Source organism: Saccoglossus kowalevskii, chromosome 1 (genome assembly GCF_978046115.1).
Source record: "Saccoglossus kowalevskii chromosome 1, keSacKowa6.1, whole genome shotgun sequence".
NCBI classification, from domain to species: domain Eukaryota; kingdom Metazoa; phylum Hemichordata; class Enteropneusta; family Harrimaniidae; genus Saccoglossus; species Saccoglossus kowalevskii.
In genome coordinates, this window is record NC_140641.1 from 27,839,358 (window position 1) to 27,865,686 (window position 26,329).

At 39.1% G+C, this 26,329-nt stretch overlaps 2 protein-coding genes, 1 non-coding gene and 2 pseudogenes across 3 annotated transcripts; 2 read left to right on the plus strand and 3 right to left on the minus strand.

Moving 5' to 3' along the window:
• The first annotated feature begins 387 nt into the window (after positions 1-387).
• LOC100374735 (uncharacterized) lies at positions 388-7,290 on the plus strand. Its single transcript, XM_002737102.4, has 10 exons — positions 388-584; positions 2,153-2,274; positions 3,724-3,837; positions 3,943-4,014; positions 5,459-5,527; positions 5,658-5,808; positions 5,901-6,140; positions 6,544-6,753; positions 6,982-7,029; positions 7,238-7,290. Exons 1-10 carry the CDS (start codon positions 452-454, stop codon positions 7,288-7,290), a joined length of 1,212 nt encoding a protein of 403 aa, XP_002737148.3. The 5' UTR covers positions 388-451.
• A 5,988-nt stretch (positions 7,291-13,278) lies between these two features.
• LOC102806328 (COP9 signalosome complex subunit 6-like) lies at positions 13,279-25,661 on the plus strand. Its single transcript, XM_085500285.1, has 8 exons — positions 13,279-13,460; positions 15,230-15,361; positions 16,026-16,114; positions 16,277-16,339; positions 18,789-18,951; positions 19,449-19,642; positions 24,244-24,312; positions 25,038-25,661. The coding sequence occupies exons 1-8, from the start codon at positions 13,283-13,285 to the stop codon at positions 25,107-25,109; spliced, it is 960 nt and encodes a 319-aa protein (XP_085356411.1). The 5' UTR covers positions 13,279-13,282; the 3' UTR covers positions 25,110-25,661.
• Positions 20,621-21,816, minus strand: LOC146750821 (large subunit ribosomal RNA; annotated as a pseudogene).
• LOC146750822 (5.8S ribosomal RNA) lies at positions 22,247-22,402 on the minus strand. The gene has a single exon (XR_014930678.1). It is a non-coding gene; the product is annotated as a 5.8S ribosomal RNA (ribosomal RNA).
• On the minus strand, positions 22,833-24,064 carry LOC144363608 (small subunit ribosomal RNA; annotated as a pseudogene).
• Positions 25,662-26,329: the final 668 nt, after the last annotated feature.

Below are 26,329 nucleotides of genomic sequence, written 5' to 3' on the forward strand. Positions count from 1 at the left end.
TTGTTGTCACTAACATATCGTAGCCAACATGTTTGCGCCAAAATGTCTCGCGTCTCAATTTGCCATCAATGGAGTTGAAATTATTTATTGTAATTGAAGTGTATGGAACGTGTAAGTGCATTTACAAATATGACAATATTTTTAACTATTAAACACCATGTGCACCATGTGTCAGCAGTAGCGTACACACCTCGGTGGTTGTTTACTTCAACGTCCCATGCGTGTGTAGGACCGAAACACGCCCTCACGTGACGTCAGAAACATCAGATTGAATTCACGGTTAACTATTAACTATTTACCTCCATGATTAACCTAACCTCAATTAACTACTTAAAGTACAGGCGTTCAAACTTATTTCACAGTTATATACCGGAGACCACTTTCAGGAACAAATCACCCCTTATAAAATTGAATACACCAAAGTCGTGTGTGTATATTGCGTAGATCTGGAATGCAGGGAATTAAACGAGCTGCGCTTAACCTGACGGCAAAGGCATCCCCACACGCCGAGCTCGGTATGGTGGTGTATGAACAGAAGTGTTATCACGATGCCTTGTTGAAGATGATATCGTCGAGAACCAACGGTGAGTACAAGATAATTCCACATGAGGCGGATTCATACTAGGTTACGAATACGTTGGTTCCTACATGTGAGTCAATAATTGTACAGGTCATAAGGGGAGATGTCCTGTCGGGCTCTTGCAATATTCTGAGAAGACGCTGTTGTGTGTACATGTACATTTTATCGACCTATAATTTACAACCTGTCGCTTTACTCTGAAGCTTTCAGTTGGAATGACATACGGATTTGGTACGACACGGATTTGACGTTTTCGCAAGCCCATGTTTGAAAAGTTGCTTTGTGTGACAATATTTCACATTTCATGTGTCACATTTCGACCCAAGATGCCTATGTATAAATACAGAGTAACGGCGTGTGTGTCTGAAGGTATTCCCATCATAAATACATCTACAAACAATTCTATGCTAAGATTGTGCAGCGTCCGAATTAAATTGCATAGTGTCACGAACACGATATGAACACACACCGAAGTGGTGTGGGGTTGAGGGGACTGACATGATTGGTTAGCGATGATCAGTTACATCGTTGCGCTGCTTCCATACACTGGTGTATGATGATGCAAGCATGTGACGATGTGTGGCGTATCGTCACTTCCTTGATGTGAATACAGGTTACGTTGGGATATACATGCATACGTTGTGGAAACATAGATTACACGTAATTTAATCTGATATTTCCACTGTGTTCAAACTGGTGTTATGGTGTCCACCAGGCGACGTGATGGACGTATGTACTACTATGACACTGAAATCATGGACACCGTAGTACATGTATTATGACATCGCCTAGTAGTCGATATAATGTTGTTATACCCAAAACATAAATCATTCTAAAATAGTTTGTCAATGACATATTTGTCGAATTGTGAATAAGTTGAATATTGTACTGTAAGCACTGTTAAATAACGGCCGTGATTATTATACACAAATACACAAAGTAACGAACAGCTCTCGATCAATCGAAAATGATTATTTAAATGTACTTGAATAGTTGTTGCTAGCTTCCCTAGTCCCCCTTCCCGAGCATCCTGGTTTTCGTTTTATCCCGTTTTATCTCAATTCTGCAATTTCAAATGTTCAAATCTTATACCAGACGACTTACGATATGTATAATATGTAGTGACTTGTGTAAAAACGCCAGTCAAGCAGGATGAAATAAACTAGCATGCTACGAGGAAGTGATACTAGTTAAAGATCTACTTGAACATTAAATAATCTCCAAGTGGGGCCAGCCGGCCTTGGAGATAACTGCCATAATGATAGATCACAAAGTTAAAGGGCGGTGGTCGGTGGATTTCCCATAATCCAATGCGCTCTTCTAATGGAAATCACAAGTATGAGGTTTGACCTGGGCGCGACTTGCACTGAATACCGCTGGTGACTCCTTCGATGCCTTCCAATCACCTAACAATATCCCCATTAAAGCTTGGTAACGTCTCAGTTTTTACTCATTGATCTGCGCAACAGTCAAAGTCGCCATCTTTGTTTATATGAGACCCATATATATCGCGCATGCGTGGTGCGACGACTACCACCCTTTAACCAGATGTTCTCCGTGTATTCAATTTAGTTATGTCAGCTATGTTAAAATGGGTGGCGAAAGAAGAGAATTTTGCGATTAAAGATGTCTACGCTAGAATGGCAGAGTTGGAATGGATGTGGTCTAAAGTAATGCACGACTACTGCATACAGGTAATAATACTGACAGACATGGTGGTAGGTATCGAGTTGATAACACACGCATATCACGACAAACAAACAAATGTGGGAAAATGTGGCCTGGCTCAATTTTCCTGATAACTTGTCGTTAATTGACCTATTTTTTTTTATTTTTTTTTGCACTGGGACACGTTTTGATCACATACAAGAGTTATAATCACGGCTTGAATTACGTTACAGACTACATACAGATTGTATTGTCACCGGGAATTGAACCATTCATCATGCCACGCAAATTATGCCCACTGTCGACTATTCTCTGACGGCACGCAACATGCAAAACATATACTAGTAATGAATTCCGCGCAATTTTTTTTTACTACCGTTGAATGATAATAAAATAAGGGTCCGAGCACACGTTTTCTACTGACTATGCTGACAGGGAAGGGAAGATGGTTGCTTTGGAAATAATCAATATTGATATAGTTGGTTCGACATCGCATCATGTTTGGATATCGTTCTAGTTTGGCGGGCAACGGTTATAATTCATACAACTAATTGAATCATAGTATAAATCTGTTTGTCTGCAAAACATGCATTTGAAGTAATATTATAGGGGATCACTTCCGGGAGCACAAACGCAAAATAACTTGAATATGTGTTTTTATCCGAATTCATTAGCATAATAAAATGACTGATGTGTTTTATCATGTATAATATTGATTTCTGAAATCACGATGTACAATGTCCACAAAATACCGACAATCTAGTCATGTATTGAGTAGTTGATTCGATCCCGACAACTTGTACATTGCATTTGCACAGGAACGAATCTTACGCGTGCACACGTTCAACGACGTGTCTTGCCATCGAGTCAATAATCTGAATGATGACATGTATAACTTATGAGTGAACCGTCCTAGTTTATTATATTTCCCAATTCACATGCAATGTTACACTATATAGATTATGATTTTTGCGCTATCGATTATATGACCAACTTAATAAGTAACCAAATCTACGAATTGAACTTGACTTGAGGGTAGACGCGTCTAACGTTTGGCAGAAACATGTCTTAAACTTTACGGAACTATTCATTGTGATGACTGTTCCAAATTAAAAATAACTTGAATTTCAAATATTTGTATATTAACCCTTTTCAATTTAAAATGACCTCTAAGTGTTTAATGCTATGAGAAATACGTCATCGGGAGCCCTTTTTTGTATTTGCTCTTTGTCATATATTTGATGGAGCATTTAATGGTGGTCATCGCGCCGCGTCCTGTTCATAGCGCCGTATACAACGTGTGGAAAATACATTGCTTATTTACATAAAATTAGAACACGCGCTGCGCGACGACCACCGCCCTTTAAATTGCCCTTTCCGCTTTTTTTCCTAGTTAGATCCCCATTGATTCTTATCGGGAGGTCGAACAAACACGTTAAATGAGCGTATTCTTATATATAATTATTGTCTTTCAGAACGCGAATTACAGAAAAACATTTAAGACGTTAATCGGAGAAGAAAGGGCCGTGGATGAATACCGTAAATCATTCGCCACGTGTCGGGCTAAAGCCGACCAAACACGGAAACAGGTTGGTCAACACTCAGTGTGTGTCAAGTGTTCCTCTATAGAAACGCGAGATTGGCGAGAAGTCATCAATATTTACGAGTAATTTTGTAATATGTTTTTCATTCAGGCAGAGAAGTATTCAAAACAGAAGAGAGGCGATTCAACCAAACTGAAGACAATAGATGCAGAATTGGCCGCGGTAAGTAATTTAAATTTAAATTTTAAATTATTATGGGACTTTTCACACATTTCATTAACTCTAAAAAATACTATGGGTAGTAACTCTTAATTTTAAATCTGTTTCCCACAGACAGATGTCATTGTTTAAATTAGAAATGAAACTGCTACCGCCAGTTGCCTTCAGACGCTAAGACAATCATTTGAAAATTAATACTAGGCGTCATTTGGTCGTCGTCGGTTTCCCACGACTCAACAAATAAATAAATTAATGATAAAATCTTTAAAACCTTTTAGCACATTCATGACATAACAAGTCATTGCGAATTTATTTATGGATGTACTGGCTAAAGACAATGCGTTTTCCAAAAACAAAAGAAAAAGCAATTGACACCCCAAGTGATTCCCTTTAAAAAGTGTTGACATTCTCATTCAAGATGAGCCACTTGGTAACATCAACTCCACGCCGATAGCAACAACTAGCGATCAGCCTATCAACCTCGTGTGCTACCGTAACTCAGTGTTTTATTCCAATAGACGTATGTGAAACCAGAAATAACGACGTGCCTTTTATCGAGTATTGCTTGTATATGTATATGAGTGTTGATTTCGTGACACATGTGCCGTGATCTCGGAACTCAAGCAGCCAAGTCGAGTGAGCGATTCCCCTCCATCCTCAAACCCGGTGACCTCTGATTCCCTATAGTCACTGGCCAGAAAATATCCACCCCTTTCTCGAAAGAACTACAAAAAAAGTCTTACTGTAACAATGGATTCAAAGTTAGGTTGGGAATAGCAATCTAGAAAAATTAATTGAAATTCCTGTTTTATTGAAACATGTCTAATTACTTTGTCTTTTCTCACAGAATTGAAACCTAGTTGGTAACAATTAGTAAACAAAGCTGGATTCAGAAAATTTTCCCATAAACAAAGTTGTAGTTGCTTCAAGATATAATGTACTGACTAATTTATTTGGCTTGAGCTCCCCTTTCTTCAATAATATTAACTAAATAAACCGTACTTAAACAAACACACTGGTGATATTAGTTCATTAGTATTTCATTTCATTTCATTTCATATCATAGTAGTGTGATTGGTGTGGGTGGTCAAAATCTGACTCCATAATATGTAAGCTTCAAGTTATGCATAATCTATATAGAAATCGCACTGAGAGGGTTGCGTCTAAAACAATCTGAAGAAGTATAATCATTATATTGCAAATAAATGAGACAATCTTTTAAAAAAAATATAATTATTATTATCATTAATGTTGTTACTGTGATGGAAATAATTTGATTTCAGGATTCGTAGATTATTAGTCCGACTCATTGGTGATTGAATTGTTACTAAAGAAATGCACAATGCAATATTTTTAATATGAGAAAGTACGCTACTGATGGACGAGCATCGTCCCATGCCGTGTGCTGTAGTTCAATGTATGTGATATCATGTTATGTTTAATATAGGCATACGGAAGAGAAGAAGAAGCCGGTGCGGTATTTGAAAGAAGGCAGATGCAACTTGAAAAACAGAAGGTTGGATAAATAAAACGAACATTTATAAATTCGGTTGCTAGAAACATTTATTTATTTATTTGTTTGTTTGTTTTCTTATTTATTTTATTCATTATGAATTCATCTCATTTATTTAATCTTCAATTTTCAGGCATCTATGATCAGAGAAGCAGCAGTGATGTATACAAATTCTTGTCAAGAAATAGCTGAAAAAATGGTTGAGATTTTTAAGGCCCAGGGCGAATTAGCCGATCTGATTCCAATTATTCCAACACAACACAGCAAAACTAGAGTATATCACGGTAGGTTTTATTGTTAATGTTTGTTAACGCTTGGATAATAACCAGAAGTTGTTTGATTTATACTTATTTCAAAATTGCTGTTCAAATCACAGGACCAGAAAAAAGTGAGCAGATCGTTAAGCAATTAACTGCCAAGTTGGGATTGGAAAATATGCCTAACATGACAACGGATCCTGCCTATTCTAGCGTATACCAGACTTGGGATGATCAGCCCAACGAACCTGCTCCAACTTCTTTGTTTTATACTCCTCAACCAGAACTAGATACAAGCAGTCCAGGCAGTCCGGTACCGCCTCCTCGTCCCGTGGAGTCTGTCACGAATGCATCTCAAGGTATTTATAACGAACTGCGCATGCGTAGCCTATATTTGGGACAGTATGCTTCTCCCAAAACACAACGTAAGGACGCATCACCTGCCACTCCCAGGATCCCTGTGGTATGATAAATACAAATGGGGTAATGCTTGTTAAGACCCCCATTTTAGTCAAAATGGGAAATTAAGATCTCCTATTTTAGACAACTTTTGTTGAACTATAGCCTATTTTGAGCTTGAAAACACCCCTCGGTTCTCCCATACCATTTGCAGGCTCTAGTGGCTGTTTTGATTTGGATAATGGTCAAAACATAGGACGACAAAATACAAGAAATCAGGTCGGAAACCATGAATATGGCTAAAGATATCCATGCAAAACACCTGAACGTATTTTTTTTTTAATTTCATTTCCTTTTTTACAGATAATATCGGAAATAATGATGATGACAGTGGCAGTGACAGTGACGCTTACACAGAACCTAACGTATTCGTACCAGGTTTAGTTGCTGCCAGCAGAGTACCGTCTTCTAAGTCATCCTCTGCTCCACCACCACCGAGACCGCATAGCACGCCAGGGGTAGCCATGACTTCAAAATCAAAACCTGGTGGCGGTTCCCCTAGGTTCAAACAAGGTCAGTTCTTAAAAGACTTGAAAATAAAGGATGTGTTTCTCATCGCTGATGGATGTAATGAATACAATCGTAGTTCACATTCGACCATATAACACATAGCACACAGCGGTGTGAATGAGCAAAAAATCACCACCCTCACGAGCACTTTTTCATATATTTATCTAAATATTCATTTTGAATCCTCACTGTTTGACTTATAACTCAGTATTATTATATTTACATCTGCAGGTTCTAACTCTACCTCCACCAAAGATGAATATATGTCATTCGAGCAAGGTAAAGTACTCACCTAAACTACCACATGATTATGTTATTGTAAACATATCATGACAAACGTGTGCGAAATACAGTTTTCCTATTACTAATAATATTATGTTTATGCTCAGACACTGATTGATTTTTTGTCTAATTGTTCATAGACAATTGGACATACGTATTATCCAGACATATACTGACATACTCATGTCTTGTTTTGTTTTTTCAGAAACAGACGCGGAAAACATTTACCAAGAAATACCTTTTTATGACAATACATGACGAATGACTAACGGAATTATTTTATTATTGGTTTACAGTACAACATTTGCAAATGAAATCGGAATTGTTGGTCAACTATTTTTTCTTCTTTTTGTAACGTAATCTAGCAAGGAACCTGCCAAGAATTAGACAGTCCAATCCTCTCTTGATACAACATGCTAATTTTGGATTGTGTTCTTTGTTAATTTTTTTTTTCGTTTTTTTCTGCATTATTTAACCTAAATCATAATACAAAATTAATGTATAATTTGTTCATACATACATAATATTAAGGTTTAAAATTATACCAATAGATAGATGTATCACAGTCACTTAAAGGTTGTATTATTAATCCCAGAGGTGCCGACCACATGTACTATATATCTGTATTCTTGGAATAATTTACGACACTGATCGTGACTTAATTTTGAAAATTGAATGTCAAATGTTACCATACCTGTGGACCGGCGTGATTTTGGTATCGTTATTTTTGGAATTAATCATTAATATTCTCCTCGTTTCTCCGCTCTGTCGAAAGGAGATAGCTATCTTTTTTCACGTAACTGTCTTATTAAAATAAAATAAAAATATTACATTTAGAACAAGCACCCACAGGCCCGTAGCCAGCACTTTTGAATAGGGGGTTCGAAAACAACAATAATATATTTGATGTGAAACGTGTGAATTTTATACTATTCAAAAAGTGTCTTTGAGCTCTGATACAGACATTTTTATATTCTCGGTTTTAAATTCAATTGGTTTACTTTGTGTTACGTTGGTAAGTTATTTCAATATACAATCTTTGAACTATTTTACCATTTTCGATAAGGGGTCCTGAGCCATTCCCACAGACAAACACACCCACACCCTAGATCCACTACAGCAAAATGGTGTACACAAAAAAGACAAGACTGTACGTATCTTAGCATCATTGTCTACGCATTTTAAGGTAGAATGCTAGTTTTTTCGCTCTTCGGAGATGTTAGCGCACATAAAAGTGACACAGTTTCATGTCGAAATCTGTCTACAATTATTCATTTTAGTATTAGTCAATTTTGTATTATGTAATTTTATTTCTGTACAGGGACTCGGCCCATCGTAGAAAATGTAATGGTTAGACAAGTGCATAGCACGTTTTATAAACAATACAACATCCATGTAAACATATGGTACTAAGTTCAGCTGGATTCATATTCATCTCGTTACTTGAAAACTTTTAAAAGATACAGAGCTAGTTAATATATGGTGTGGCAGTTTGTGTAGCGACGAAGTAAGCACAGACTGTCAGTATTTGCATAATTACTTAGGGTTATTGACAAAATATCAGCCCTTAGATCATTATAAAATGGACATATAAAAACAAAGTGAATTTCATTTTCTACCATGCTAAATTCAAATGCATCACTGCAAAAACTGAAAATGTATTGACCTAACTGTATTGTTGTGTGCCTAATTCAACATTACGTTTAGGCCAAAACAGCGAAAACTCGTGAGTATATATTTTAGTCTGTAATTACTTGCCAATAAATCTCCCAGGTTATAATACTACTTTGATTTTTCCGAAAGTACACAGCCTGGATGATTGTAAAATTGAGGCATGCCATTCTTACTGACAACAATTTTTTTATTTTTTGAGAAATAATCTCTAAGAAATTTGCAATATCTCCAACTTGTTTTTCAAGCCAGACAATGTCGAAACCATATTTGAACAGGAGATTTTTATGTGGGTTTCCCAAGTAAGTCTGCCGGTCTTGTCTAAAGCTTTATAAAGCATGATATAACATGTTTTGGGGTTCCAGCTATTTTTTACTTCAAGTAATTTTAACCAATATGAGATACAACGCTTAAAATAACCACAGCAAAATGGCAGCCTTCCACATTCGTCCAACATCGCTACATTGTTTGTACAACTATTAACGCTAAGTAGATATCTGCAAAATGTTGTCTGCACCCTCTCGATTTCCGAATTTTCGTACCCCTATATAGATACCATAAGAAATAGCTGGCACAATGATTGCATCAAACAAAATAAATGCAGTAACCAATGGCATACCACCAAGTTTCTTATAGTATGTAAATGTTTTGGTTCACTGTAAATTTGTTTTTAGAGAGCGGTAAAATAATATGCATATAGTGGCAGCGGTCTCAATAGACTTCAATGACTACATATTTTTTTATGAACCCACTAAAAATATAGTAAATCTTCTAAAGACATCAAAAAAACGTGTAACAAATATGTTTGAAAAATATAATTCATCGCATAGTTTCAGTGCTGAAGCAACACACTGTGGGGTAAATTGTTGGCTGCAAGAAGATCTTTGACCTATACAACTCGTGATGATAAATCTTCGGCATTTTTTTAATGATATGTTCAACTCGTAGCTGTACACTATTGTCCAATAACAGAGGCTACACGTACTAATACAATAAGTTGTCTACATTTGGCTGATACACTTAGAACAAAACAGTATATATGCCATCATTAACTTGAAGAATACAAAACTAATGAACCAAACTAGGAAAGTACAGTGTGGTGTTGTTGTGTCAATCCCCATACTTTACTAACTGAGCGAACACTAGCACAAGGGCTATTCAGGACCACTATGTTCAATGTTGTTTTAATATTTAACATCAGCTGCTTGAACGCGATCTTCATTACACCATCGCGGAATCACCGAATTAAAGCTTGCCCATTTATAACAATCTTTTTTGATTGTATGCTGTTGAGCTGAGACGGCGTAACTTCACGACTGATATTTAAAGCTCGTTGCCGCCAAAATGCTCATTGCTATGTAATTTCAGCTGAGTCTGATAGTTACCTCACTGAGTCAAGTGATTTAAACGATGATAATTATTTTAATTAATACTGTTTCTTTTATTATGTTCTAATCTACGATCATAAATCTATTCAGTTTCAAAATTTAGGGGGTTCGACCGAACCCCCCGAACCCACCCCCCACCCCAAACTACGGGCCTGTTTTCAATGAGCGAGCCAGCGAGCTGAAAAAACGATTAAAATGCGGTCGATTTCCGGTCGGACAAAACCGCGCGGTCGGAAATTAAGCAGTAAGCGGTCGATATACCACTTTCCCGGAAGTAGCAAAACAGGGGTGCAAAAATACTCCTGCTTTGTCACAGCGGAAAATACAAACATGTTAGATTGCTGATAGTCGATAGAAGCGAATTCTATTTTGTAAAAGCGGAAGGTTGGGCAAAATGAGTAGTGTAGTGTATTTGCAGACAACCATCACTCCCTTGAAAGTTGCGCGATGAATTATGACCTTCTAAGTGATTACTTTTCTCTTCATTATACATTGTGTAACCCCCTAAGTTGGATACTAATTAACCTAGCCTTTGACGTCACAGTGCACAAATAAATCATGGTCGCATTCTCGTCTGACCCAATAGAGGGCGCTTGAAAATAGCCAAGATGGCGGCGACTATATGGAATATTATATGGTATCATAACTCTATTATTTTTTTTATTTTTTTTAATTTGTTTTGTCCATTATTTAAATAAATGTACATAACTGCTGCTATATGGCCAACAATATTGACAGGATTGACCTTTCCTTTAATATACTCGTAACATCGTTTTAGTCATAAGTAACGGGCGACATTGGCTGTATATTCTTAACAAGGAGTTATTGTATCATTACACTCGTTATGCCGAACTTTAATACGGCGATAAAGTGTTGTCAAAATCACACCAAACGTTGTAGAAACTTGTGTCTTTAGTTGTCCTACCATGATCAATGCTGGTAATTAATCTAAGTACGATATAGGTCAGAAGGACTAATGAATCACAGTAATAAGAATATATAAGGAACCTTTTGCAAAGCGGAGGCGTGTCGAAGATTTCTTTTCTGAAAATATTCAAGTATAATTCAAATATGAACGACAAGTTCATATTTATAAGAATACTTTTACATTATAAAACTTGTTGTTGATATTATTCAATATTATCTCACGAACATACCAATAGAGCTATAACAAGATTAATGAAAAAAGAACTTAATAAAAATACTAGGAAATCCTTGAAATCCAGCAAGAAGAGTTGGGCTATTGTTCAAAATTCTGAAATAAAATTATAGGGTGACCAAACTAAGTTTTCCAAAGAACGACCTGAACATGCATTTTTTGAATAGTTAACAATTGATTCCTATGACAGAAATATCCCATCATATCGCAAAATTGTGTACAGTGACGTATGCTAAAAATGATGTAGTATTGTGAGAGCTACATATGGAGTATTTTGAATATTAGTATATTAGTTATCCATTAAATAATATGTTTACATGGAATTCTATGGCAAATGTTCCAAAATGGCCGATATTTAGAACATTTTGGATATGCTTTCTTGGAAACGCATCCTTCGTTCTTCTTGAAAACTTTAAATATGAATGACGTGCATGTGTGTGAATCACAACAATGTTCGAAGAAGACTGTGATAATTTTTAATGGTATCTAACATAAGATACACGGTTAGCGATTAACGGGTAATGTGAGTATCAACGCACATCGTAGACTTTTAAAGCATCACTGAAATGTATCATGATTGCATTGATCGTGAATAGAAAATTAATAAATAACAAGCAAATGGTATGAAAACTAAAATTACTCACTGCAAATTATATTTCTGTAAAAACGATATTGAATAAACTTGTTTAAAAATGTAAAAATCTGAGCAAAAATCAATATTTTAGTACACAAATACATTACAATACGAATATTTAGAACTTCTTCACTATATGGAAATCGGAACATATCCGAAGATAAATTCAGTTACTGAATATCCATGAAAAAGGGCCCCTTCGGGAAAAGGCGTTATTCTTTGATATACGAAGTTTTGTTTGATGATTAACATCATTGCAATACTTTACAGGGGAACTTGAATTTACTGAATCGTGCGAATAGATTGCCGTGATAATAGCTGACATCATCTTAGTTACCTTGTGACCAGCTTGCATCCGAGTAGCGACTGCACTGGGTCTTTAATAAATAATCTACCGATTGATACAAATGTTAACACTAGAGGTATTCACCTGATTTTTGGGCGGGAGTTAAAACTGCTCGTTGAGGGCGCTTTGGCTCAACAATTTGCGTTTTTCGCTAAAAAAATTGCTAAAATATTAAAATTGGCAGTCAAAAACAGCGGAGCATACCTGTTTACTTCATGTGAAAGTAGTTAGAATTGTATTTTTAATTTCTTCTTTTCAAAAGAATTATTTGTGTCTATAAACTGTATGTGCATATCATTTTGTTGTATTGGTAAAAATAATCTGCTAGTTTTCAAAACTACCGATTCTACAAAAAAATCAGCCGGTCTCTGACCGTCAAACCGTCGTTATTCCTCACACTAACCATGATATTATTCATTCTGTTATTTATTATCTTGTTGATATTACACCTCGTTAAGGGCGCTGTTTATGGAGTTATCGGAATTATTTTTCAAATTCCCTTTCACATTTAAAAAAATATTAGTCTATGTACTATTGAGAGACTTTTTTTTATATTAAATTAACACTAATTCTATAATTCAAATTACTTTAGTATTTAGAAGTATAAATGTGCCATGAAAATGGGGAATTAAAGTATAATCAGGCTCAAAAGCTAATATTTGCTTGACGACAATTTCGTCGTAGAAAGTGTTACTTCTCTGGTCGCGCGTGACTTCCCCAATCCCCTACCGAGTTTTCAAAATGGGAACCCTAGAAATAGACTGTCGACAGTCCTCGGGCCTATGTGGCCCTATGTGATCATTGTGTATCCTCGATATTCAAACGCCGATGGAAATGCGAAGCATTTCACGCGAGGGACTCCATACTTCCTGTCCCGGCGTTCGAAATTTATTCACGCCTATAACGTTTATACACAATATTTATTAATAATAACAGATTAATATTAGGTACGACCGACTGTCGACAGTCTACCCTAGAAACAGTTAAAGCTGCTAAATAATTGGAGGAAAGAGATAACTAACACAATACAGATTCACAAGAGTAAAATCAAAATGGCGACCAAAATGGAAGTAGACCAGTCGCCTCCGTCGGGAAAATCTGTCCCTGGGTCGGTAATGGCTTCTGCAGGAACCACAGCAAGTGTTACAGTCGCCCTACATCCACTGGTTATTATGAATGTATCAGAACATTGGACTAGAATTAAAGCACAGGAAGGAAAACCGTTGCAAGGTAAGATCAAAACATGTTGTGATACCCCCCCCCCCCCCATATATGCGTACTTATTCAACCACAGTACTGACAAGGAGTTATACAGGTGCGTGGTCTTAACAAATTAATTGCATTTAGAAATGATATACTTATTTCTCAATAAAGTGGACACAGTTTGTAAAACTATTAGTAAAATTTTCGTCCGAGAAGATGAAATAAATTTACAATATTATTTAATTTTTCAAACTTATTAAACTTGACAAATTTCTCAGTAAAATTCGTGGTTCTGTGCATTTGAAAATATAATTGGCTTTACCAATTTCACTTGTGTTACATCAATGAAAGACAAACTGATCCCTTTGACTTTCATTAATTAATTTCACAAAACTGCTAAGTAAAGAGAAATATTATACAACAAACAAGCAAGTGTTCCAGTTATAATAGAGAGTTTAAGATTTATGTACGTAGCGGGAACGTAACGTGTTGTTCTAATTTCGTTTGTGTCACGTTTTCGGGTGTCAGAAAACGATTAAGTACAAGTGCACACAACGGGAACGTAACTGAAACAGAACCATGTATTATTAAAACCCGGCCCTCATTGGGTAACCATAATACAACTACCCAATAAAATTTGTTATGTCATTTCACGTCCGGAATCTGAATAGTAGTTAGTTCCCAGACATTTGACAGAGCTTTTGCTATTTCCATCCACTCTGCTGAGGTTCCAGGCCTGTTTGCCGAATCCTCTTTCAGCAGATCAATGTCAAGCGTTACCATCCATCTAAATACATGTCTTTTCGCGAGATTGGTCATTTTAAAATGTTTAAGAACAATTCATTTAATTCCGTTTAAACTATATTAACTGGTTAGTACACGTCGCCTTTCGAGAAAGTGAACATAAATGCCCTGCGCTGTATGCTTTGTTTGCATAACGAGCTGATCAGTTGTGTACGTTTTCAGTGGGTATAAATATCAGCTAAAATGCATCCATCATATTTTCCCATAAATATACAAAATCACTCTAATATAAAACGTTCTATTTGGAAAGATAAAAAGTGAAAATTAATCAAAATTGACAGGGAGAAAAGCTCTCGGAAATCAACTACGAGTCAGCCTCCTTGATCATGTTCAAAACGACTGCCATACGACCTGGCAACCGATGACGTCATTGGTTCGCACAGAGGTCATCACAAAGCAACGATGTATCCGTTCTCGTACGCACAAAAGTGTAAAGTGGTATAGTGTCCCTACTATACAGGGCAATTTTAACATTTCCTCATACCAGTCCTGGATTTGCAAATGACTGCAGACATTTATACACAGTTGCTGAACTTGAGGGACAGTAGATTTGTACCCCAAAACAATACAAAAAACAAATACTCTGTGCATTGATGTGACAAGTAAGTCAGTATTTTTAATTTTTCAACACCTGGTGTCACAATATATGTGGTACAGCTGATACATGTATATTGACTTCTAATCTATATATGTGAGTACCGGTAGGGCTTGTACTTCATGGAGGTATTAAAAGCAATTAACTCAGTGCCCGTTGTGTTTGTCTTAGCTCCCTTTTATATTCACTATATTATTCACATATGCTATTTAAAGGCAATTTCAACAATTTTGTTCTTGAAAAGAAATACAATCTCAACTGCAAAGTTCAAGTCTGAGAGAATTATAATAGTATTGTTTGAAAAAATCATGGCATGTAACATTAGGTATTATACTCCAGTATTGCTATTTATTAACTTCTAAAGATCATACATTTTTTATTTGATATTCTTCAACAGTTCTTGGAGCTCTAATTGGAAATCAGAAAGGCAGGAACATAGAGGTGTTCAATTCTTTTGAGTTACTCTTTGATGAAATTGATGGTAACAAAATAATAGACAGAGAATATTATAATACAAAAGAAGAACAATGTAAGTAATAAAACCATAGTATTTTCACTGCAACCTTTTGCATATACCTATCCTGAATATTCTCTTGAAGTACTGATACTCGTATTCCAAATATTTGATATTAGAATCCAAATAATATAACTCTGTTGGCAGTATTTTACTTGATATGATGAATAACAATGTTTGCAATTGTCACTATTCCCTCACAATCGTCAACTGCCGTGAGAATACAGTTAACACTAGCCTTACCAGCTAGGAGAATGCTGTCGTCTAGCAATAGTTTTATCACAGTCTTAGTCCTCAATACTAAATGTGGACCAATTCATTGCTCAGTTCATTGTTTGATTAATGGCAAAACAGTTTGATCTACAGTTGAATACCATACATGTATCAATGAATCATTACATGGTCATTACACTACTGGTATATTTAAAGCGAGAGGATTGTCACCTGCGTACGCGCATGAATTGAGTCCCAAGTGACGATAACAACACATGCTAAAGACGCAAAGGCTCATGGGCAGATGCTTCTTTGTAAACAATAACACGCTATGGCCATCTGAGGCATGTGCAGGTGACGACTCTTTCTGAAAAAAACAAGTCATTCATTTACATCTGTTATTGATTTCCAGATGAAGATGTGTTCATTAGCTGGTAATTATATCGGTAATTGTAATTATTTTCAGTTAAACAAGTTTTCAAAGATCTTGACTTTCTTGGTTGGTATACCACTGGTGGACTACCAGACGAGTCAGATATCAAACTACACAAACAGGTACATGAATGTTTTTGTTTGAAAGATCAGATGTTAAGACTCACTGAGTTGATGTGAATGATATGGGAGTGGACTTATAATTATCATGTTGATTAGTTAGTTTTGAGAAAGGTTTGTTATGGAAAAAAGGTTTGTTAAAAAATATTTTTGTTTACTTTGCAGATTTGTGAAATTAATGAAAGTCCTATCTTTTTGAAAATGAATCCACTTGCTAGGAATGCAGATGTAAGTTGTTATTGCCTTTTATCATATACATTGTATTGCCCGGCCTTGTAACGCTATGGAAATCCCAATGCACGAGCCGTGCAATAATAATTTGAGTCTGTGCTTCGATAACGGTTGACGATATTATTCAGTGGATGGGAAGTATACCAAAAACAGTCTGATTAATTAGTATCATAAAGATAACTGGTCACAAAAACGTGTCAAGTTTACAGCACTGCGATACTTGGACTGCAAAAGCCGTATCCAGTTCATAAAGAATATTGTCATTCTGAAATGTCCATCATATCAGGATAGAATCCACTCATTATGCCAACAGTTACATACGCAATATGTAATATGTACCTGTATCCTCTACCAACTGTTACATAGCCAATACATGCCTGTATCCTCTACCAACAGTTACATACCCAATACATGCCTGCATCCTCTACCAACAGTTACATACCCAATACATGCCAGCATCCTCTACCAACCGTTACATACCCAATACATGCCAGCATCCTCTACCAACAGTTACATACCCAATACATGCCTGCATCCTCTACCAACAGTTACATAGCCAATACATGCCTGCATCCTCTACCAACAGTTACATACCCAATACATGCCTGCATCCTCTACCAACAGTTACATACCCATTACATGCCTGCATCCTCTACCAACAGTTACATACCCAATACATGCCAGCATCCTCTACCAACAGTTACATACCCAATACATGCCTGCATCCTCTACCAACAGTTACATACCCAATACATGCCTGCATCCTCTACCAACAGTTACATACCCATTACATGCCTGCATCCTCTACCAACAGTTACATACCCAATACATGCCAGCATCCTCTACCAACAGTTACATACCCAATACATACCTGTATCCTCTACCAACAGTTACATAGCCAATACATGCCTGTATCCTCTCCCAACAGTTACATACCCAATACATGCCAGCATCCTCTACCAACAGTTACATACCCAATACATACCTGTATCCTCTACCAACAGTTACATACCCAATACATGCCTGCATCCTCTACAAACCGTTACATACCCAATACATGCCAGCATCCTCTATCAACAGTTACATTACCCAATACATGCCTGCATCCTCTACCAACAGTTACATATCCAATACATGCCTGCATCCTCTACCAACAGTTACATACCCAATACATGCCTGCATCCTCTACCAACAGTTACATACCCAATACATGCCTGCATCCTCTACCAACAGTTACATACCCAATACATGCAAGCATCCTCTACCAACAGTTACATACCCAATACATACCTGTATCCTCTACCAACAGTTACATAGCCAATACATGCCTGCATCCTCTACCAACAGTTACATACCCAATACATGCCTGCATCCTCTACCAACAGTTACATACCCAATACATGCCTGCATCCTCTACCAACAGTTACATACCCATTACATGCCTGCATCCTCTACCAACAGTTACATACCCAATACATGCAAGCATCCTCTACCAACAGTTACATACCCAATACATACCTGTATCCTCTACCAACAGTTACATACCCAATACATGCCTGCATCCTCTACCAACAGTTACATACCCAATACATGCCTGCATCCTCTACCAACAGTTACATACCCAATACATGCCTGCATCCTCTACCAACAGTTACATACCCAATACATGCCTGCATCCTCTACCAACCGTTACATACCCATTACATGCCTGCATCCTCTACCAACAGTTACATATCCAATACATGCCTGCATCCTCTACCAACAGTTACATACCCAATACATGCCTGCATCCTCTACCAACAGTTACATGCCCAATACATGCCTGTATCCTCTACCAACCGTTACATACCCATTACATGCCTGCATCCTCTACCAACAGTTACATATCCAATACATGCCTGCATTCTCTACCAACAGTTACATACCCAATACATGCCTGCATCCTCTACCAACAGTTACATACCCAATACATGCCTGTATCCTCTCCCAACAGTTACATACCCAATACATGCCTGCATCCTCTACCAACAGTTACATACCCAATACATGCCTGTATCCTCTCCCAACAGTTACATACCCAATACATGCCTGCATCCTCTACCAACAGTTACATACCCAATACATGCCTGTATCCTCTCCCAACAGTTACATACCCAATACATGCCTGCATCCTCTACCAACCGTTACATACCCAATACATGCCTGACAGAGTAGTATACAATTCTAACATCTGCGACAAGGTTTTGTCAACACTCATCAAGTACCGGATAATGACTGCCAGCACATCATATGATCAGTTTTTCCAGCCAGTGTTGTTGTTTGATATTACATTTCACTAAAAACAGTGATCATTTTTATCAAATATGGTATTCAGTATTCTAGGTTCAGTGTGTTTTTTCAGGTGATTTAATGTGTGGCATTGTTACCTACATCTTTCCTTCAATAGTTACCTGTCAGCGTATGTGAATCAGTCATTGACGTTGTGAATGGAGAAGCTACCATGTTATTTGTTGAAATCTCTTACACCCTAGCAACAGAAGAAGCTGAACGAATTGGAGTTGACCACGTTGCTAGGATGTCTACGTCAGACAACTCAGAAAATTCAACAGGTAGAATCAATTTGACCAATGCTGTATTAAATTGGTTTCTTTACTTAAAATATTGCTCCAAAACTCCACATTATATTGAATTATGTGTATTCAATTAAAAATTAAAGACTTGCATTTGCTCAAGGTACTCTATGCTACGTAAAGACCAACTTTGAAAATATATTATGGCTTAATATTTTTCGTGTGATTGCATTTGTAGTGTTTGTGTGACTAATCCACGTCTAAATGCAAACACCAATGTAGTTCAATTAGTTTTACATTGTATCATGTTAGAAATTGATAAAACATTGATATGCTCTACTTGTAGCGTATGTACTTATGTAAAGAACAGAAGTACATGTATATCTATGGTCAAAATAAGTCTGGTTATATTGATCCAGTATATAACATAACCTGTGTTTTATGTTCACTTCCATTAGAGCAAATATTGTAGAAAGAATTTCTCTATAAACAATCCAGGGCAAGTCTTGAAATAGTTTTGCCGTTTTATATTACAGTTGCTGAACACCTCATTGCGCAGTACAGCTCCATAAAAATGCTTCACAACAGAGTTAAAGTGATACTTGAATACATTAAAGCAGTTGAGGCCGGTGAACTGCCACGAAATCATGAAATACTTCGAGAAGCATACAGCCTTTGTCACAGATTGCCTGTGCTCAACACAGATAGGTTCAAAGGAGATTTTTATAATGTAAGTATGACTTTTCTATTTGGGTTAAGATATACTTTATGTTTCTAGTGATTACCATGGTTTTTGACATTTTAATTCAAATATTAGTATGCCCTATCTGGCTAAAATCACAGCTGCATCTTGATAATTTGAAGGCAATTTTCTCTTAAAATCAGTAATGTATTTACAGGGCAAGAAAACTAATTTCTGTATCAATCAAAGAAATACATAATGATTTTACTTTGCTCAACTTCGTCTGTACACCCTACCGTATTTGCTCTATTAGGAGCACATGCCCTTATGTAAATGATACAGATGTGTCAGACATATTTCAATGATTTAGTATACAATGTAAAGCAATTTTTGGTTTATATGCTCTTCTATTGAAGCTTGCCTGGGCTAGAGCAAATACAGATGGTATACCAAGCTACATAATTTATGTTCTTTATGTTATGCTCTGCCAACTCTCTTGAATTAGTTTTGAATTAATCAGCTCAATTAATTTGCATAGTTGGCAGTTAATTAACACACAAGAGCCCCATTCAGTGGGCGTCTAGTAAAAGTCATGAAAGTCAGTTACCATGTCAAAGCACTATTTTTGTTCATTGCACAATCAAACTAAGGTATACTGTGTTTTAGTTTAGGATCTTTAATCATTTAAAACCATTAAATTTTGACAGTGTCTGTTTAAATAATGACCAGTCAGAATTACTGTAATGTCAACCAACCAGACACCAGTTTTACAGTTGTGTACCATCTCCGTTTCATTTCCTGTTGATTTTTCACCACAATCTTTTGCCAAATCTGGCAAATTACTTTTTATATTTTATTTCCTACCAAAACTGTACAATTTCATGAATAAATAGTTATTTCAACCTCATTGTGGTAAATATTTCTAAGGTGAGATTTTTGATGTTGCTTTTTGCTAAGTGAATTGTCAGTGTATATTAATTAATTAATTTTTATAATTAAAAAAAGACTCGCCCGTCTTGGTCGCGGGCGAATCCAACGGGTCTTTGAGGCTTACTTTCAATAGATCGCAGCGAAGCGGCTGCTCTGCTAAGTACGACACCCCGATCCACACCCAAGTCGTCTGCAAGTGATTCGGCGCCCCTTTCACGGAGGGGATGATCACCGCCGCGAGGCCGGGAGAAACGCTCTACTGCTCCCGGCCAAGTAAGTTTCGGCGGAAGGCGGCTCGGCCGGTGCGTGCTTGGAAAACACGCATCTATCGGGAGCCTCCCTCGATAGCGGCGCCGTGGAGTCATCGCGCACCGGGCGGGATTCCGACTTAGAGGCGTTCAGTCGTAAGCCCTCGGAGGGTAGCCTCGCACCATCGGCCTATCGGCCGAGCGCGTAAACCAAGTGTCCGAATCTGCGGTTCCTCTCGTACTGAGCAGAATTACCGTAGCGACGACCTAACCTCATCAGTAGGGTAAAACTAACCTGTCTCACGACGGTCTAAACCCAGCTCACGTTCCCTGTTGGTGGGTGAACAAAGCCGGCTGTAAGCTCCGCGGCGAGACGAAAAAAACCCTTTGGGAAAAAGGGCACGCCCCGAACCGCGGCCACCTTCCGACCAGAGACGGGTCGTGGCCGAGGCCAAACCGGTCGCGAGCGCTTCGCCCGGGGAGAAGTGCGCCCGACTCCGGTGCCAGGGGCCGCACCGCGCGGTCCTCGACGGATCCGCAGACGCGGGCAGGCCAGGCATCGAACGAAGCCGAGCTGAATCTCCCGGGCCGACACTGCGGGCCCACCAGTTTGCTTCTCGGCGGTTTCACGTACTCTTGAACTCTCTCTTCAAAGTTCTTTTCAACTTTCCCTCGCAGTACTTGTTCGCTATCGATCTCGTGCCAGTATTTAGCCTTCGATGGAGTTTGCCATCGACCTTTGGGCTGCATTCTCAAACAACCCGACTCCCGGAAGCCTCCGACGGCGCGGGCCCGGCACCCTCACGGGCCTGACACCCGCTCTGGGCAAGGCCTCGATCAGGAGGACTTGGGCGCCCTGGGACGACGCACCGACCGGCACTTCCTTACGCCACAGTTCCCGCCCGCCGCTACAAGGACGAGGGGATTCGGCGCTGGGCTCTTCCCGCTTCACTCGCCGTTACTGGGGGAATCCTGGTTAGTTTCTTTTCCTCCGCTTAGTGATATGCTTAAATTCAGCGGGTAGTCACGTCTGATCTGAGGTCGCTTGGGTGAATCGAATCGAATCGAATACGGTGAGCGTTGGGTGAAATAAAACCACACCGCGTCGTCGCGTCGCACTTGACTCGCCCAACGCATTCCCGGTGCCTTTTTTTGGTTATATCAGGAGCCGAGAGATGGAAAGGAGAGGCAGTGTGCAACGCGGAGACGGTCACGTGCGACGTGTCCCCAGCGTCGGGCCTCGTCTCCTATAGCGCTCGCAGACACCAAGCCGGCAAGAGGAAGGAAGAGAACGAGGGAAGAAAGAAGGAACGGTTCCCTACTTGCTCCACCTCGCCTCGTCCAAACTCGTTGCCGCGCCCCGCGATAGCTCAGCGTCCGCCAATTGCGCACCAGTCCACGGTCGGTGAAGAATCCCACGAGCAGACCAGACCGGACAACCGAGAACGGCGCGATCGCCCTTACGAACTGTCGCCGACCCTCAGACAGGCGTGGCCCCGAGCATGAAACCCGGGGCCGCAATGTGCGTTCGAAGTGTCAATGATCGATGTGTCCTGCAATTCACACTAGTTCACGCAGCTGGCTGCGTTCTTCATCGACGCACGAGCCGAGTGATCCACCGCCAAGAATTGTCGGTGTTATTTCGTTTCGTTCAATATGAAGTAGCAAAACCCGAGAGAGACAACAACAAATAAAACACGGGGAGCGGGAGCTCGTCGATCGATCGATCGATCGAACACGACCTCCGCATCAAACCGAGATGCACCGTCCCCTCGACGGTGACCCGCCAGGCCCTCTCGAGAAAAGACCCGGACCACACGGGTACTCCCCGCAACGAGACGCAATCGCAGAGCACGCAGACCGCTCGCGGAACCGAGAGATTCACGCTGATTCGGCCCTGCCTCCTGTTCGACAGCAGCGGAGGAGGAGGAGGAGGAGGAAGCGGTGAACGAAGTCAATCGCGCACCACTGACCAGCCGACCACCACTGACTGACTGACCGAGGAGGCGACGGTGACGTGGCGAGAAAAGTGAGAGAAGCATCTCTCCTCTTCGAGACGGTAATGATCCTTCCGCAGGTTCACCTACGGAAACCTTGTTACGACTTTTAGTTCCTCTAAACGATCAAGTTCGATCGTCTTCTTGGCGCGCGAGCGAGGCCGGCAGAACCAGTCCCCCGCCGCGTGCCGATCCGAAGATCTAACTAAACTGTTCAATCGGTAGTAGCGACGGGCGGTGTGTACAAAGGGCAGGGACGTAATCGACACGAGCTTATGACTCGCGCCTACTGGGAATTCCTCGTTCAAGGGAAATAATTACAATTCCCTATCCCTAGCACGAAGGGGGCTCATCGGATTGCCTGGGTCCTGTCGGCCAGGGAGGCGACACCCGCTGATCCCTTCAGTGTAGCGCGCGTGCGGCCCCGGACATCTAAGGGCATCACAGACCTGTTATTGCTCAATCTCGGGCGGCTGAACGCCGCTTGTCCCTCTAAGAAGTCGGTCGCCGACACGTTAAGGGTCGCACAACTATTTAGCAAGCCAGAGTCTCGTTCGTTATCGGAATCAACCTGACAAATCGCTCCACCAACTAAGAACGGCCATGCACCACCACCCACGAAATTAAGAAAGAGCTCTCAATCTGTCAATCCTCGCCGTGTCCGGGCCGGGTGAGTTTTCCCGTGTTGAGTCAAATTAAGCCGCAGGCTCCACTCCTGGTGGTGCCCTTCCGTCAATTCCTTTAAGTTTCAGCTTTGCAACCATACTTCCCCCGGAACCCAAAGACTTTGGTTTCCCGGAGGCTGCCCGCCGGGTCTAGAGAGTAACGCCGGCAGATCGCCAGTCGGCATCGTTTACGGTCGGAACTAGGACGGTATCTGATCGTCTTCGAACCTCCGACTTTCGTTCTTGATCAATGAAAACATTCTTGGCAAATGCTTTCGCAGTCGTCCGTCTTGCGACGATCCAAGAATTTCACCTCTAACGCCGCAATACGAATGCCCCCGTCAGTCCCTCTCGATCATTACCTCGCGTTCCTAAGACCAACGCAATGGGACCGAGGTCCTATTCCATTATTCCATGCTGGACTATCCAGGCGTGGCGGCCTGCTTTGAACACTCTAATTTCTTCAAAGTAAACGTTACGGCCGCCCCCGACACTCAACCAAGAGCACCGGGAGAGGACCGGAGGAGAGTCCGGGACGGGCAGCGAAGACCCACTCGTACGGAGAACTTCTGCCCGCCCGCGGACCAAGATCCAACAACGAGCTTTTTAACTGCAGCAGCTTTAAGAGTAACAGTGGGCAGTTCGATCATGAAATTGACTTATAGTCTTCAAAATATTACCCCGGGACTCATGTTACTATGTTCGTAATTTGTTATTTTATTAATTTGTAAAAAAGAAATAATTTTATCTGCATTCCTGTATCAATTACAAGATGTAAATGCATTAATTGTTATTTTTTTTTTTTACAGCAAAATAATGATGTTTGCTTGATGTCATATTTAGGAACCATCACTAAAGGATGCAATACAATTAACCAGGTATCAATTAGTCCATATCGTTAATTTATCATTTTCTGCTCTTTACCAAGTAGCTTATTGACAGACTAACTATATTTTCAGGAGTCGATATGTTGTTGTATCAAAAATGTGATCTAATCACAATCATAGAGAAACAAGCTGTCGTGAATAACAATGAGGCATAGCAGAGAGTAATTAACAAAATGAAGTATTTCAGTTTCATCCATTTAAAACACAATCTAAGTAATTAAATGTGTGAATTTGACTCTAATGTTTACAATTAATTCAGATATGAACTAACCTGGTATCATTCCCATTTTACCCAGGAGTTGATAAGAATACACAACACTAGTACGCACCTCAGAAAGATTTTGGCCACACTTTGTTGCTGCCATAGCTTACATTTTAAACAAGCCAAATGATCAAAAGAAGTTACTGTATTCGGAAATGTTTACTCTACTTAGAATCACACATAAACCAAGAAGTGCATTTTTTGTACTGACTCATTAAAATATTTTGGCTGTAGTCATGCCTCTGTCATAACCTCATTCACTACTAATGAACCATATATAATATTGCCTTTGTGTGTCCTGTATTGTAATACCCATATTTATGCAAGGGTGTAATGGTTTGGCAATCCACATAAATCATTGTGACATTCTGAGCTTTTAGTATTTTACTTGTCTCAATGAACAGGATGGTTATATTGATTGTTTTCTAACACTTATTATTTTTTTTCTCTTTAGTTTGTCAACAAATTCAATATACTATACGACAGACAAGGAATGGGAAGAAGAATGAGAGGACTCTTTTTCTAGTGCTTTGCAACCCCCTGATTCCAGAATGGAACAATCTCTCTCTGCTGGTCAACATGTCTGATTTGCAACCCCTGCTCTAAGAATGGAATATTCTTCTCTCTACTGGTCATCCTGTCTGCTTTGCAACCCCTACTCTAATAATGGAATATTCTTTCTATCTGCTGCTCATCATGTCTTTGCAACCCCCTACTTCCAGAATGGAATATTCATTTTCCCTTATGATTATTACCGGTATGTCTGCTTTGTAACCCCATCTACAAGAATGAACATTGCTTATCTCTAAACTGCTTTAAGAATGGAATATTGTTTTTAATGATCACCCTGTCTGCTATGCACTCCCAAAATCATCACTACTCCCCACTCCCACCTGTTCTCTGCTTCACGAATGAAGTATTTCCCTGCTTCAAAAATGGAATATTCTTCTTTAGATGGTTCATTTGTTTGGCCCTCCCCAGCTCAAAAAATGAAATATTCTGTTTCTCATAATAATTGTATGTACCATGACTGAACTACAACCTCTGTAGATAAATGTAACAATCAGCTTAGTAATCAGATGGCGGAATTCCCTGGCTGTTTTTTTTTTAACATCTTGCTTCCCATGAATGAAATTTTCCGTTTTGCATGCCATTTGGTGGTGTCCCATGACAATTTAGTTGATTCATGTTTCATAATTGCATTCAGTGAATTCATTTGTAGAATTCGTCTTTATGCTGTGATGTATTGTGAGCATTTCTATATTAAAACAGATAAAATAACATTGCATCTTGTTCGTCATTTTGGAAACTTACTCTGTAATCCACCTCCTCTAAATAGTGACATGGGTCACCGTCAAGAATTTTTATTTTCTTCTTGAGTGTCTATTAGCTTGTAATAATGAGCCACTCTGATCATATAGCAAAACAATATGATAAAAATTAATGAGGCAGTAATGTATGAAGACAACATATTTTCTTGACATTATATATCTCTTTCTTTCTCTCCATCATCCGCATTTTTCCTTTGAAACCAATACAAAAAGAAGCAATTAACATGTCATGTGCAACTTGTTGCCCTGCAGAAAGGCATAGAAGAGCATTGTACATTATTCACTTGCAGTAATACACTGGGGGTTAAGGTAGTTAGCTACCATAAACAAAAAATTGATCACAGTAAATCATTCAAAAATTCATATTCATGCACGTCGTTCATATTTACATTTTTATGGAAAAAGTGTTTTCAAG